General features: G+C 37.8%; 1 protein-coding gene across 1 annotated transcript in view; it reads right to left on the bottom strand.

Moving 5' to 3' along the window:
* Positions 1-614: 614 nt before the first annotated feature.
* LOC134518793 (collagen alpha-1(XXVIII) chain-like) overlaps positions 615-15,992 on the bottom strand; it is a 34,170-nt gene continuing 18,792 nt past the window's right edge. The window contains exons 19-36 of the mRNA XM_063342003.1: positions 15,642-15,710; positions 14,516-14,587; positions 13,563-13,631; positions 13,079-13,147; positions 11,084-11,152; positions 9,732-9,800; positions 8,967-9,035; positions 8,572-8,640; positions 7,795-7,863; positions 6,867-6,947; positions 6,025-6,060; positions 4,856-4,892; positions 4,173-4,730; positions 3,303-3,512; positions 2,561-2,644; positions 2,387-2,476; positions 1,128-1,316; positions 615-686 (exon numbers count right to left, since the gene is read on the bottom strand). Of these exons, the coding sequence (XP_063198073.1) occupies positions 679-686; positions 1,128-1,316; positions 2,387-2,476; positions 2,561-2,644; positions 3,303-3,512; positions 4,173-4,730; positions 4,856-4,892; positions 6,025-6,060; positions 6,867-6,947; positions 7,795-7,863; positions 8,572-8,640; positions 8,967-9,035; positions 9,732-9,800; positions 11,084-11,152; positions 13,079-13,147; positions 13,563-13,631; positions 14,516-14,587; positions 15,642-15,710 (1,917 nt within the window). The 3' untranslated portion in view covers positions 615-678. The remainder of the gene's footprint in view (positions 687-1,127; positions 1,317-2,386; positions 2,477-2,560; positions 2,645-3,302; positions 3,513-4,172; positions 4,731-4,855; positions 4,893-6,024; positions 6,061-6,866; positions 6,948-7,794; positions 7,864-8,571; positions 8,641-8,966; positions 9,036-9,731; positions 9,801-11,083; positions 11,153-13,078; positions 13,148-13,562; positions 13,632-14,515; positions 14,588-15,641; positions 15,711-15,992) is intronic.

Below are 15,992 nucleotides of genomic sequence, written 5' to 3'. Positions count from 1 at the left end.
TAATTGTAATTTAGCTGTGAGGTAAGTTTTTAGTCCTATAAAGGTACCATTATCCATTCTCTGTCCTGTCAGTAAAACCATAAATGTTTTATTAGAAACAAGCTTTTAAGTATATAAGTAATAGGAAATACATCATATACAGGCAGATATAAATGTAAAAAACAGTATGGCAGTGATGGGCAATAAACTCTATGCTTTTGATGTTTTCAACAAAAGTTTAAAAAGATTTTTAAGGAAGAAGAAAATACTAAAATGCATTTAAAAATTAGACTTGGCTTTCAGGAGATAAATGCATGTCAAGGACCACTTTGGACATGAACTAACCTAATTTACTGATGCCAGCTATTGGTATAGTTACTCATACAAATCTGTGGATATGTTTTAACTGCATTTGTCATGTATTTTGTGATCTAATGGAAACTGAGGAAAGTTTACAGACAATGGACTAAATGTAACTGTCATTGGGAAAGGTGAGTAGCTGAGCCACCTCCCTGTCTTGTGACCCAGAGGGCACGGAGGCCACAGGTTGATGCATTTGCTGTGTTTATCTGTACTGAATAAGTACTCCACATGTAATTTGGAAATTTATATTTTATGCTTGAAATATTAAAATAGGATTTGTGGGAACACTTTAGCTTAAAAAAAGGGAGGTCTTCATTGCAAAATCCATGGCAAATATCAGATTTCTGTAACAGAGAGAAATAAATTAAATCATTTTAATGAACAAAGATTGTTTTCCAAGGCCATATATGTAATTTAAAATGAGGTATAGGTAGTGGTTGTACAATGGTAGTATTTAAAGATCTAGGCAAAGGAAGGGCAATTATTGTGGCAAATGCTATGCTGGTCTTAACTATACCTTAGTAAAAAGGAAATTTTATACTCTCGATACTGCTGAAAAATTCCTATTTTGTTACATAAGAAACATTATACAATATATGCAAAAAGAATTAAAGTGAGCTTGCATAAGTAGACATTTTTTGAATTAGTGACCATATGACTTCATAATGTTAACATTCTTTAAATTAGTTAGTTTGGTTTTACATCCCATGCTGGATACTTGATAACAAACCCAAACAATCAATAGCTTCAACTTGCTTGTTACTAACATAGGGATATATTCCTACCTCCAGAAAAAAATACACAAGCCTCTCTACATTCCTCTTCACTGTCAAAGCGGTTTGCATTTCCATCGCAGCCACCATACCAAAACTGAGCACAAGCATTGGCTTGTTTATCATAATACCATTTTATGATATAAACACGGCATGGCCCTTGATCCAGCCTTAACTTGCACCGGAGGTCCAGGATACTTTCTAAAATAAAGAAACAAAGGAGTAGAAACAATTCAGTTTGTAAAAGTCAATTGTATTGCATAGATTTTAACTTTTAAACTCTGATTTATTTTATTGTTTTTCCTTTGGGAACATTATACAGCACCTTAAGATTCACTTTTACTTCTGAAGATGTTAGCATTGAAGGCAAGTTAAAAATGCATCTCTGTAGGTCAAATAAACTGTTCCTTTACTGGCATGGTTCTAGTAACTCCAGAAATAATAGTATTATGGCTCCACAAACAATATGAATTATCAGCAACCAGTCTTGTGAGCAATCCAGAATTGTAAGCCAAAGAGCTGTAAGCTAGTTGCATCTGCTATTTTTGAACCACAAGTCCGACCATCATCCTTGTGCGGTACCTTGCTTCAGTACATTTGTTCTCTTTGTGGTGTGGGGGAAGGGGCATTGGAATAGTGAGAAGAATAGGAATCTTTAGTCTTTCTTTTGTAAGATGCTTTTGCTACTTGTCTAATAGAATGGTAGTAAATTATGTATGACTGCCCCTTCTAGGTTGACAAATTACCTGCTCACTGGCCCACTGTCAACTAGGACTATGTTCTCTTTTTGATGCCATCATGAGCTCTGTCTCAGGTTATAGCTGATCTTGCCTCTGCTGTAAGTGGAGCAGTGGGATTTGGAATTTGGGAAGACAAGAACTGATGAACAGGCTGGACAAGAACTGCAACTAGATCTGTTACAAAATCCTGAAATGGATTCTTTTCCACAGCACGGGCTCATGAAATCTTCAGAGTGGAACAAAATTGCGCCAGGGGAGGTTTAGACTGGATATTAGGAAAAATTTTGACACTGAAAGGGTTATTAAGCATTGGAACAGGCTGCCCAGGGAAGTGGTTGAGGCACTATCCCTGGAGGTATTTAAAAGACGGGTAGACACAGAGATATGGTTTAGTGATGGTTTTTGTCAGAGTTAGGTTGATGGTTGGACTGGATGATCTGAAAGGTCCCTTCCAACCTAGGCAATTCTATGATTCTAAGTTAGTATCAGGATAAGAGGGAACAAAGTGGAAAACTAGTTATGGTCTATAACCTGGTCTTGGTGTGAGCCTTGCAGTTGAAAGAGATGATGTCTTCATTTTATCCGAGGATGATGGTTTAGATGGCAATAATGGTACCACAGCTGCAGGTGAAAAGAAACAGAATGAGACATTGATTTTTGATCAGCCAAAAATGAAGATGGAGAAATGAATGATGATAAAAATACCTCTAGTGTGTACTGTTAGCAAGGATGACTGTTCCTCCTCTTCTTGTTCCTCTTCATAGGCTTCATATACTACCACAGGAGGTACTTTGGTCTGAAATAAGCATTTGATTTTCTTTGCTTTTCAGATATTGTGAAGTGTCTCAAAATGAACAAGCCCTTCATCACTTAGAGGTTTTCTAATGTTTTTCCTTACCATTTACCCTGACTTCAGCATTAAGAATGAGGATTTTAACCTCACTTGGTTGGTTTACCAGGAAGGTTGTCAATTATAAACCTGTGTTGTTTTTTTTTTAATTGACCTTTAGAAAATTTTATTTATAAATTTTAAAAGACAGACTACAATTGAGTTTAGTTACTATTCTTAGACCTAATTATTACAGTGTAATTGCATTTTAATAATGTTATGTTTCACACTTGCGCAAATATTAGTGTATTAAACACAGGACTAATAATCTTTGTAACAGTTCAGGAATAAATTAGATAACTGCCTGCATGCCATTAGATAACTGCCTGCATACAAATTCAGAACTCTTACTCGGAACAACCATCTCCAAGCATACCAAGTTAAAGAGCTATTAGAATCCCTGTTCTGTAGAAAAGTGTGGGGAAAGTTACATATTACATCAGGCAATAGAGAAGGATATATATATATATATATATATATATATAAAAAAAACTTCTGCTCATTAAAGCCTGCTGAATTTTCATACCGGAGTTAATGGCTGGAGAAGATCGCCTAGACTCAGAGGACTTTCTGCTGTAGATACTCCAGGTGTCTGTGCTGAAAGTGATTGTCTATTAACATTGTTGTTCTGAAGTATGTAATGTAAAGAACTTGAAGATCCTGAATGGAAAGACGGTCCACTTATGCTTGCACCATTTCCATTACGGTTATATATTAAGGTACCATGTTCATCTTCACAAAATTGGTTGACTAATTTGGACTCCAGAGCTGTTTAAAGAAAAGTAAAAAACTCATCATACTGAGAAATTCAATGCATTAGATACATAAATAATACACATGTAATCCAGTACTCCTTTGGATTATTTATATGCATCTAAGAAGATTATTCCAGGCTCTCTGGACTATGGTTTTTATTTGTCACAAATTTGCCAGCCTTTAAGTCCTCTACATGGTACAAAATACAATGAACTTGCCTAAAGGTGTTCATCTATCTTAGCAACAACTACTAGTTGGTAGTGGGAAAATAACTGCTTACATTGCTTATGTGAATAACCCAAGGAAAATGCGTTATTTCCCAATGGAAGTAGAATTTACCCTAGCGGGTTTGATTCTGGTTTCCAGTCCAGCAGATTTACAGTGCACGAGCACTTACTCAGCTTAGAAAGCTAGTTTAAGCAGCTGTTTTCCTGCACTGTAGGTGGCATTCCCCGTTGGCGTGATGAATTATTGCCCTATAACGTTACTCCTTAAAAGAAGGGAATCTGTTATCTCTAGGTTCCTGTTACTTTGCACCTTGTAACTAATCCTGATCAGCATCAAAACACAACATATCCCCAAAGATATGTTACACACAAAGCTTTCCCCCCTACCCGGCCCCGTTCTGAGAAGCATCAGATATAACGCAGAATAAAACTGCAATGAACGCACCTGGAAGGGTATTAAAGTCATCAATAAGATACATGTGTTCTCTGTCTGGATCTGAAGCAATCAGATTTAGTTCACGCACAAACTCGACTTGTGTTGGATCTGAAGTATTTACAATTCCTATTGCATACATTTCGATGTTTGCAGCATGAGCCTCTCGAACGACAATATCTAGTTTTACAGCTTCTCTCTTGTCTGTTTGGCCATCTGTTAGCACAATAGCCACTTTTCGCACTCCTGTTCGAGCACCAAAAAATCCTTCCTGGGTTGCTTTACGGATGGCAGTTCCCGTGTAAGTGCCTTCTCCCATGTATTGCATTTTTCTAATTGCTTGCTTAACATCCTGTTGAGTGGTATACTTGTTGAGACCAAATTCTAGCCGAACTTCTAAACTGTATAATACAAGGCCAATTCTGGTAGCATTTCTGCCTACGGTTACTCTGTCTACTAAAGCAGTTACAAAGTCTTTGATAATCTCAAAATTTTCTGGTCCCACACTCTCAGAGCTGTCAATCACAAATACAAGCTCCATAGGAATTTCCTTACATTTAACACCGCAACCTGCAAAGGAAAAATAAAAGAATAGGTCATGATGACTTGATTTGGTATCCTTGTGGAAAAGAGAAGAATGTAAATGTAATGAAGAAAAAATAGAATTTGAAATGAAAGTTTTCCTGAGTACTTACCACATATCTCTTTAATTAATTTAATTATATCTTCTCTCTGGATGTGAAAAAGTTAAATATAAAAATGTTTTACAATTTGCCTCTTTCAAATGAGGTACAATATTGACACTACCAAAGATCTTGTTTATAATGACTATCTGTGTCCTACAAGGACTTAATGAAAAAATCTTAGTGTTTAACTTTCAAACCTGACCTGCCAAGCTTGGAATGAGTTCCACATTTTACAATGAACTATTTTATGAGACATATAATTAACTTGACAACACAGTAACACTTCTATCTAAAACAATTAACTACTGTTATTGTAAAGAATGTTTTGTGATGATTTGGTTCTCATTAAAATTTAAAGTCAGAACCCATTCATATTTTAGCATTTGAATAATACGGATATCCATTTTAAATGTATTGGGAGTGGAGAAATAGACCCAGCCTCAGGAAGCGTATTGCTTGTAGTGAGCTGGCCTGTGACAGAGAGCGCCAATGCAGAATGGAATTGGGATTTGTGAACCCTTGTGTACCTGGCCCACTGTATTACCCAGCTTTCAGCAGCAAAAAAAATAAATGCTGCTGCCTTCAGAGGTATCTGTTCAGAGAAGTGATCGCTTCTGTGACATGCAGAGTGTTTCTCATTACTACAGCAATCATTTGTTGTATTTTTTGAAGTGCATGACAGGACTCATTTGGCATTAAGTCAGTCTTTCAAACACAACCTTTTGCTACTGCTGCTCAGCTTCCACCATAAACCTCAGTAGTATTTATATACTCACTAACATGCTTTACTGAAGTTGGGTCTAGCGCAGTTCAGGCTTAGCAGAAATAAAATTAAATTTATAGCATGATAGGCCATGACAAGTTTTGGTCTTTAGACTCTTAAATACTCTTAAAAAAATTTCCTGCAGCAGGTACACACCTGTGTCATCTAACACTGACTGTAAAAGAACACACAGGAGAAAAATACCTAAAATCACCAGGATCTTTAAATTCCATATCAGCATAAAGTAGATGAGAAAAAGTCAGAAACCTTTGTGTGGTTTCTTTCTATATTATTGCTGAGATAACTTCTAGTCAAAAAGCTTTTTCCAAAATAATTACCACAGGATACATTTCATCTGATAGCATCTTTGTTTGTATCCTGCTGTAATGGGATTTAAATAATGGAGTTTGCTTACTGTTAGGCCTTGCTCTCCCTTTGGTCCAGTTTTGCCCTGTAACAGCAATTGTTAATTAAGCTACTGCAATTAGTTAGTAACATTGTAATTCAGAATATGACTTCATCAATACCATTATTAGAATAATATGTGGCCAACAAGAAGTTTGGCTAGAAAAAGTAGTGTTCTTGTGATATTACCTTGTGCAGGCAGTACCTACGGTCTCCTAAGGTGGTGAGGCTTTTGTGGGAATTGGATGACCTCAAGTCTCCCACTGAATCACTGATTAGAAAGGGAGAACCTGTGCAGAGCTTTCCTGTCTACCATGTTGTGTCTGGTTCCTTTCTCATGAGGCTGTATACCTGCCTGACATCCTGGGATGATCAGAATTCTGCTTCATCATATGTGAGTCTAATAGGGCCAGTGTTAGGGCAAGAACGGCGATGGTGTTCATGTATCCCTACTTAATAGTATGCAAATGTCAGAATAGAAGGGCACCACATTTTGCTTTCCAGCTTTTGGGGACCTGCCCATCAGCAGAAGTTACCATCTTGCCTCCCTTCATCAGTTCATCAGCTTTGAGGGAAAGTCTGAGCTACAGTTACTTGGTAGCCATAGAATAGAATTGCATACTTTTGTCTTAAAACATCGCAATTGTCTTTCACTGCCTTAAGAAAGAAACCACTTCTGTGGCAAGTGGCATATTGAGCATGGAAATGTCTTCTTTAGGCTTTTAAAGGTTTTCACAGTTTGTTTCTTAAGTATTTCAGATTATATGCAGTTAAACAGGAAGAAGAACACACGATCCAGCTTTATTTTTAAGCAGTTTAAGAAAACAGATGATAAGAAACAGAGTTACTCACAGGTTCTCCAGATAAACCAGGGTCACCCACATCACCTTTTTCTCCTTTTTTCCCCTTTTCACCTGTAGCTCCTCGGTCTCCCTTTAAAACCATGTTGGTGAGCAGATAGAAAGTATAAGTCAGTTTTTATTACACTTTTCACATTTCTCTCTAGCTACCTTTGTTGAGTTTACCTTCAGCTTCTGACATGAGTTAGAAATCTTTGTTAGAGATCATTTAAATCAATTGGTATTTGCAAATTTTGCGAATAACTTGTAGTATTGGCTAAGCGTTTTTACGGGAAAAAATAGCTGAAGCAGTTTGAACAATGAACCATCTCAAACAAGTACACACCGACAGAGTGGTTGCATGGGATATTGCATGATGGAAATTATTATCTGTGTCTGAGAAAAATAAGGTAACAGTAGGGAAATTGAGAAGAAAGGCAAGGATATAGTTGTAATGAATAATGGGAATATCACTCTCAGAGATCTTTTGGCCCAGAAAAGTTGTTTGGAATAGCAATCAGAGGACTAGTGCCTCCTGGTTTGATTTTTAGTAGGCTATGGGGCTTTGTACAGCCTTTCCGAGCCAATGTGATCACATCCAAAAACTGATTCCAACCCACATTTCTCTTTTTCTTAACATTTGATGTAGTCCCTGAATTTTGCATAGCAGGTGGGTAAATGAAAGGCACTGATATTAAATGTAATATCTGTATTTCTTCTAATTGCAGTAGAAGATAAGCCTCATATGATATTAAAATAAGCAACACTGAAAGAGATGCTGCTATAAAATATTTAAACAATGACATGAGTGACTGGGGTTTTCCCAAATCCCCATTCCCTTTTCACAGAATTCACATGGCTTCAATGAGAGCTGACTGTAATGAGCATTTCCAGTATGTTGGCTTTGGTCTAGAAAATTATCTCTGATTTAGGTACCATACCTTCTGTCCCAAAAGCCCTTCTCCAGGGGGACCTCGTGGTCCTGGCATTCCTTGAATTCCTTGTTCCCCCTAATAATAATCCAGGTAGTGATATTAACCCTTTGTAATCATTGATCATGCATTCATTTTAAATGTTCAAAGAGAAAGTGTTTCAAACTGTATTTTAACAAGTGTCTTGAGGCACCTGAGTCAATGTAGTAGCTAGCTTGTGTTTCCCAAATATTTCACCAATATGTCTACTCTAAAGTTATGTAATGTTGAAAACCTGCATGATCATTATTGGTTCTAATTCTACTGTTCCCTCTTTCCATCCCATTTTATTCCTTCTCATTCTCCCTTTCTTATTTCTGTCTTTGGAGTCTCTCTCATCTGATCTATGCTTTGGGTAAAAGTGCATATTACAGAGAAAAAATAATATTACACATGGATTCAGGATGGAGACTGTTTCTTTCCCATACGTGGTAGTTCATGTAACTACTTCAGACTGTCTCTGCAGGCATAAGAGTTGTGGAAGAGGGAAAGTTTTTAATTTTGTACGGCTATCTTTCACTGATAAAAGATGCCCCTGCTTCCCTCTCCCTCAATACACACCCCCTTGGGCTTGTTGTTTACAGCAGTAGAGTCAGAACATACTTTGTCGGGGCTCATGTTATCCTTCTCATTTTCTAGCCTGAGGCTCTCCTCATATAGGGAACAATGTGAAATCTCCTTAACACTGTGGTGATCAGATTGACCACTCAACACAGCTTAAATATTAAAGACACTGAGTCTTTTTACCTTAATTCCTTGAATACCTTCACCAGGAGGTCCCAGAGAGCCAGGTGGCCCTGGGCGTCCTATGGTTCCCTAGAGAGAAACCCTGCATAAGTTAAATACAAGATTCATAATAAAAATACACAATACATTGTTATACCACCATCTGATTTCTTGACCATCCTCTACCAAATCGATGTCTTTTTATAAATAGTGAGAATAAGATTGCTGTAGCTGACAAACACTCTTTTTATCCTTTACTGGGTTATTAAAATCAAGTTTATACTTCAAAGGAGTCACTCAGGGGGTAATGCTCATTGAAGCATTGAACATGAATCACCTTGCTGATAGATATACACTGGATTGAAGGATGGATTGGAAAATAGACAATGGGAGACATAATTGTTTAAATGGCTTACTTTTGGTCCTGGCAGGCCTTCTCCTGGGGGACCTGGGAGACCAATTGGTCCTCGACTACCTGGATCACCCTGAAAGTCGATACTTTAAAAAATAAGTAGTGAATACCAAAGTTTAATTTATCTTTAGAATTCCCAGCATCTGTTGTACTCAAATGGGACAAAGAGAGGAGAATTATTGAACAGCATAGTACAAGCCTAAACAATGCGAACCCATGATTACTGCAGGCAGTCCAAGAATGTTATTTGGGGTAAACACTGACTAGTAGTCTAAACATAGTCAAGACATGTACAGTCAATTATGCAATAGTCACACAGGAATAACAATTACCATATCATAAAATGAACTCCATGTTCCCCAAAACAGCAACAACAAAAAGTTTTTGCTTGCTGCCTGTCAATTGAATCAGACTCTATGCTCATATTGGCACTGTTCTCGCCTTTTTCCTATCAGTGCCTTCAGACAGCTAGGCATTTGAGGTGAGTAGAAAAAAGATGTATGTCCTTTTAAGAGAGATTAAGCATATTTAAATAGCTGTAGTCAATCCTTGAATTGCCTGTATAGATCCAGTAATCCTGTAATCAGCATCAGCATGAGTTCTGAAGTGAAGCTTGAAGATCTTCTATGGGATCTACCTTTTATATACTGACAAGTAAGTTAAAGCTGGATTTAAAAGGTATTTTGACTGTGACCTACGGGTAGGAATTATATCTGCATGAAGAAGAGTACACACATGCATTTGCTTTTCTAGATGTTAAGGTCTGTACCTTAGGTCCTGGTAATCCAACTCCATCTGGGCCTTGTTCACCAGGAATCCCAGGAAGGCCTGGCAAGCCCTGAAATTGTATGCACAGACAGAATATTAATTTAATTTACAGCTATATTGAATATACACTTTTGTTAACATTAATATGGTAGTATCTTGAATATATTGTCCCTTAGTGGGATCACTGTGGTCTACAATTAGTTAAATTCTACTCTGATAAGCCAGAAGTGGTGTCACTGGCATTTGCATGTATGTTGCACGTCATGCAGGAGGCTGTCATGTGTTTGAAGACAGAGGAGTCTGATCTGGAGAGGCAAGTACAGAAGCAACCCTGCATTGGATTGCACAAAAATATCAAAGTATTATAAATTCAATTCCAATTTCCATTTTGACATTCATTAATTTTTATTCCTCCATGTGGCAATTGCATGCACTTTTACTGTTTTCTTTAGCACAGATAACTGCTAGTATATCACCAAACTCCCTACCTCTAGCCAGCAATCTTCCTGTGACTTCCTTAGTGCAAAAGCATGTAACTGCCAGGGCTGGTGGAGCACACCGTTGAGCAGACTAGATATGTGAGGCCAGTGCTGCATACAGGTGCAAGGAAAGGAGAGGAAGGAGCCTTTTCTCTTGGTTTCATAGAATCATAGAATCATAGAGTGGTTTGGGTTGGAAGGGACCTTAAAGATCATCTAGTTCCAAACCTCCTGCCGTGGGCAGGGACATCTCCCACTAGACCAGGTTGTTCAAAGCCCCACCCAGCCTGGTCTTGAACACCTCCGGGGATGGGTTATATCTACCAGTAAAGACCTCTGTAAAGGACTGTAGATCAAACAATTCTTTGCCACACCTTCAACAAACTGATGAACAAAACTGAGGATGATTTGATCTTCTGGCTCTTTGGACAGTAGTTGCTTTTTAGGTGGTTCTGGATGATAGTGTTGCCCTGAGTTCTTACCCGTGTATGTAGACACAGCTGCTTAGCTGGGCTGTATTCTCTTGTTTGGGAATAAATTTTGTATGGTTGGACAGAAGACAGTATCCTACATCAAGATATTGCGGGAACTGATTGAAACATCAGTGATATCATAGAAAAGAAAGAGCCCCACTTGGGATATGTTACATTGTGTAATCAGGAGGAGTGGAGGAGACGGAAGGTCTTGGACTATTTCAGAGGGAGATTTCTTTTTCCTTCTATGCGGAAATGCATTTCCACAGTTGAGGAGCCTTTTTAGGCTCTTAGACCAGCAAATCTTTCCTAGTATGTCAGCCATGCAGGCTAATCACTTTGATGTAGTACTTATTTGTTCCCAATTCACATTAAAAAAAAAAAATTGTCTATAAACTTACAGGTGGGCCAGGATAACCATCTCCTTTTGGCCCAAAGGGCCCAGGGGGTCCTGGAAGACCTCGTTCACCCTGAAGAAGAAAGGAAAAACAGCTGAGGTTAATGCCAATACAATTGCTAGCAGAAAATTTTCCATGAAAGTGAAACTTCTTTGGCAAATATACTGTAAGTTGATTTTATCTGTCTGTCTGTCTATCTGCTAAGGTATTTTACTATGTGAATGATTATTGTAGGTTATTAATCCTGGACTAAAACTGGGATACTTAATAGTGCTGAGGATTTACAGAACCTTTCACTTCTAAGTGACTAATCTGAATCCTTTTCAAGAGTTGTCTGTTGTCATTTGTGGCCTACATATAAGAAGGAACGACTTCAGTTGCATTCCCCATATTTTTATCATGATTACTATTATTCCAGCTTTGGGGAACGGGCCCAAACTGACAGAGAGCCAGAAGTGTAGCATGGGAACGGAATTACTCAGTAGCTACTTTACGTAATTCTTAAAATTGAAGATAGATAAACTGCTACAGAGCATTGGGAAAACTATATCTGCTGCACATGCTGTATCTTTGTATGGTGAGACAAAGGATTTAGGGCAGGGGACAACAGTGGTTTGTGTGGCCAATTTAAAAATGTTGTTTTCTATCAGAAGGTTCCTGTCTGGTTTTATTGTTGCAGAACTGTATTTTCCTATAATGACGTGGAACCTCATTAAAGCTCCTTTCATGTATCCAGGTGGCTGGAGTATCTCAGGAACAGATTTACGAGGGAAACTAAGAGGACTTTAACCCTCCCAGCCATAGTGAATGGTGCACTGAGTTGCTCAGAGTTACAGCTGGATGGATGATCAAGATTGTGTTTGTCCCTGTAGCTACCCAAAATATGGGCATGCATAACAGTGGCAAGCAAAGGCCCATGCAAAAATAATTTTAAAAAATGAGACTGTAAAAGGTTTTACCCTGCACAGCTTAGTGCAGGTGTGTGTCTGAGAGCAAAGCAACAGCAAAACCACTAATACTGACAAAGACAGCAAAAAGTGAAGAACGTAGTCACAGAAACATGTAGTGTCGCCCAAATGAAAGAGCTTCAGGGGCTCAAAGCTGAGGGAGAGAGACTTGCAACTGGGAGCAAAGGACCTGCTTCCTGTTGGTTGATTCCTGTTAGATTCTCAGAAATAGGACAACCCGCAGTTCTCTGAATTAACTGGACTGTACCAGAAAAGTACGTGATTCCATCATCATCATCTCCTCCTGATGAAAATGAATTCAAGGATCTTGAAAACCACCAACTGATCAAAAAGGGATAGAGATTGTTACATGTTTCTCATCCTTCTGTAACTGTATTCAGTTCAGTGAAAGAACAAGGGATAAGGCCTATCATCAAAAGTACTGTCAAATTCACTAAGTAAATCCAGTTGATTTTGAGAAACATAGGTTTATATGTCCCAAGTTTCTTGGAATGAAGAGCAGTTTACGAAAGTTGAATCTAGGTAACACTGAGGCAATACTAGCGAAGTGCTAGATTAGAGTCCTTAGAAATTAGCTACTTGTTCATGTTCTTCCACTACTTACGGCATCTCTTCTTACATTGCCAGTTTGGCCCTGGTCCTGAGATCTTTTTGGAATCTGTGGGTTACCCTGTGTCAAAGTTAGCAATGAAGCAAAGGAGCCTGGCTGAGAAAAAATAACTGTGCTTGACAGGTAAGCTGCTGTAAGCACATAAATCAGGTGCTCTCTCTGTATTGACCCCTCATCAGTTAAACCCAGTTATTTTTCTGGTTCTCTGCCACCTGAAAGCTTATGGTTCGTGGAGTCTGGAAGATTGACCGTCCATGGTTTTCTGGCTCTGCAAATCCTTATACTCTGCCAGTGTGGTACGACATACATGTTAAGAACTGTGGAACACTTGGCAATCCTAGGTGGTTTGCTGTTGCTTCACTGAAATCCTGCCTTATTTTACAGTTCTATCAGAAATTAGTTTACCAATTTGGGAGCTACCTTTGCCCCAGGAAGCCCAAAACCTGGTTCTCCAATTGGTCCAGCAAGACCAGGTAACCCGATGTCACCCTGCAATGAAGAAAATATATACTCTAGTTACGTATTTTATTAAATACCAATTACAGACTGTGGTTTTGGATTTCTGTTATAGAAATTTATATATATCAAATGTAATGGCTAATTTTATTTATTGCTATTGCAATCATTAAACACCAAAAGTAGAAGAAAGAAAAATATTTTGATATCGAAGGTTATCCAAAACGAAGAAATGACCATAGGTAGGCCACACCTCAAGCTGGCATACAGTTAATACCAGGGCATAATGATAACTAAACTGGATACAATTGATATTTCTGTTCATAGGAAAGAAGAAGTTTTAGTTTACCTCATAAGGCTGAAGTTATTTACATAAATAATAGCATGGCCGCCTTCACAGTTTTCACTCTGTGTTTATAAGCACTAGGAGCTGGAGTGTGGATGTTACCTTTGGTCCAGGCACAGCTCTTCCAGGCGGGCCTGGCATTCCAGGACGTCCTGGCACACCAGGCTCTCCCTGCAGTGAAGGAAGGAGAGCAAAAGTGATGGATTTTTCTGAAAGTGAGCATGAACATCTCATAGAGAAAACATTTATGCAATAATTTATAATATTCCATTGAAATTCTATTAGAATTTCTAATATTCTGTTCTATATGGAGTGAAATCTATCTGAAGAACTGATAACAAGCATAGTTCTGATTTCTCGATGGAAATGAGGTTCTTGTCTGTCACTGAACAAATATATGTTATTAGAAATCCCTTTCTTGGTGTATTTGAGACTTGGTCCAGCACATCCAGCACTCAAGGCTTCCTGCACAGCAGTGTAGGTATACTGAAAACACTTACTCTGTCAGAGTAAGTAGATTTTTTTTTTAAATAGTCCTTTCAGTGTAATTTTTAACCCCTTTTTGTTTTCCTCTTATGTGTAAATACACACTCTTGTGTCTATAAATAGCAAAAGATTTAATAAGAAACTGGAGGAGATACCTGGAGTCACCCTTCTCTCACTTTCAATGAGTACTGAGTATTTGAATAGAAACTCTATATCCATAAAAGAATATAATCCGTGAGTCAGTGTAAGGGAAAATAAGGTCCTGTCACACATGTATATGCCATACTCCATACTATCTTCCCAAGTATTTCGGCATAAAAATACCAATATTAGTCCAAAATGACAGGGAAGCAATATGATAAATGCAATTTAATAAAAACAATTTTAAAAAATGCTTCTAGATGTCTATAAGGATCATGGTCTGTCTTGCTAAGAGAAGCCTTAGCTGAACTTTTTTTTAAATTATTTTTTAAGAAGCAAGTTCATTCTGGGACATTTTTTTCTGAGCTTTAGAACAAAGCACAGCTTTGGGGGGCTATTTTACACACATAATGTGGTAATAAACGTACTTTAGCTCCAGCAGGTCCAGGCACTCCTGTTGGTCCTGTTAATCCACGTATTCCTCTCTGACCTTGATCTCCCTACGAAAATTGAGCGCATACTTTAAAAAAGTAAGAACCAAAAGGAATCTTAAAGACTGCGTCCTTGCAGCTGAAAAATCAAGTTAAGTAATTATGTGAAAAAGATACTAAGAGAGATAATCAAAACAGGAAAAGACAATTCGCTCAAAAGTATTTTTTTTTTATTCAAAGCAAATAGGGCCAATCAGTTGACATGATGCCCTCTCTGATTGATCAGCATATATTTCTGGACAGAAAAAGCTAAGGATAGTGTAAAGTTTGTAAAGGCATAACTGCTATTTAAGCATATTATTAGACTGTAATAATCATAAAGAAATGAAACAGCTATGAGTCCAGAATAATTCTGAAAAAGTTCCAATACAGTAATTAATTTTATTGCTGCATCATGTTATCTGCATGTATTCCCCACCAAAGTAATATGAAAACAGGTGGATGCCTTGATTTTCCTTTCTACACTGTTTTTTAGCCCTTCCAGCTTCTTGCCATTGTGATACTTACTTAATATCTTTATTTCTCTTCTATTTTGACATTTAATCTCTCTATGACTTGTCCAATGTCTTGGACAACTATTCCAGCAATTTCCAGTGTCTTTATTTCACAGGATACAGATGCTGATACGAGAAACCGTAATTCTCCATCTGTGAATCAGTATAGAATACCAGTGCAAGACCCAGAACCTAAAAGATCCGACCCAGTTATTTCTAAGAGAAGTAGGATTCCCAGTTAGCTCTTTGTGAACTTCTTGGACCAGATACTACCACAGGCACTGGAAATTGTGAGCCACTGAACTGTTGTGCTCTCATTTAAAAAAAAAAAAAATTATGGAAAAGATTTTCTGGGTGGTCTTTTATTAACTTCACTATTTAAAAAGTTGTTGTTTTAGGCTGAGGCTGGAATAAACTCTGCAGTTAACCACTTCTAGAAGCAATCATTTACCTATTCCTTGAGGTATATTTTTTCATTACTTATAGTAGACCAAAAAAGAGAAAGCTTTGACAAACCTATTCCTAGAACATTCCAATTTTGAATGTCACCTTTAGTAAGAAATTCTCACCTTTTCCCCCTGTATTCCAATCCCTGGAGCACCTTCAGGACCTCTAAGACCAGGTAACCCTGGTTCACCCTGGAATAGAAACATCAAAGCAGCATTTCGGAGTACTGCATAAACATGGTGCAAAATCAACTCTGTATGCACTTGAAAAAGCTCATTAATATCACAGACCTTTTAGAGTCAATGGCAAGACTCCCACTGATGTCAGCAGGCCCAAGATCTTCTTCCCATATTACAATTACTATTATAAAACTTTGGGTGGAATGCGTGAAGTGGCATGTTTCCTTAGTCATGGCTGAACACACTGAGTATATAATTTTTAAATGAATGGGGTTTCTGATTCTAGGAAAATAC

This window comes from Chroicocephalus ridibundus, chromosome 7 (genome assembly GCF_963924245.1).
Source record: "Chroicocephalus ridibundus chromosome 7, bChrRid1.1, whole genome shotgun sequence".
Taxonomy (NCBI): domain Eukaryota; kingdom Metazoa; phylum Chordata; class Aves; order Charadriiformes; family Laridae; genus Chroicocephalus; species Chroicocephalus ridibundus.
This window is presented reverse-complemented; position numbering and strand designations above follow the sequence as displayed.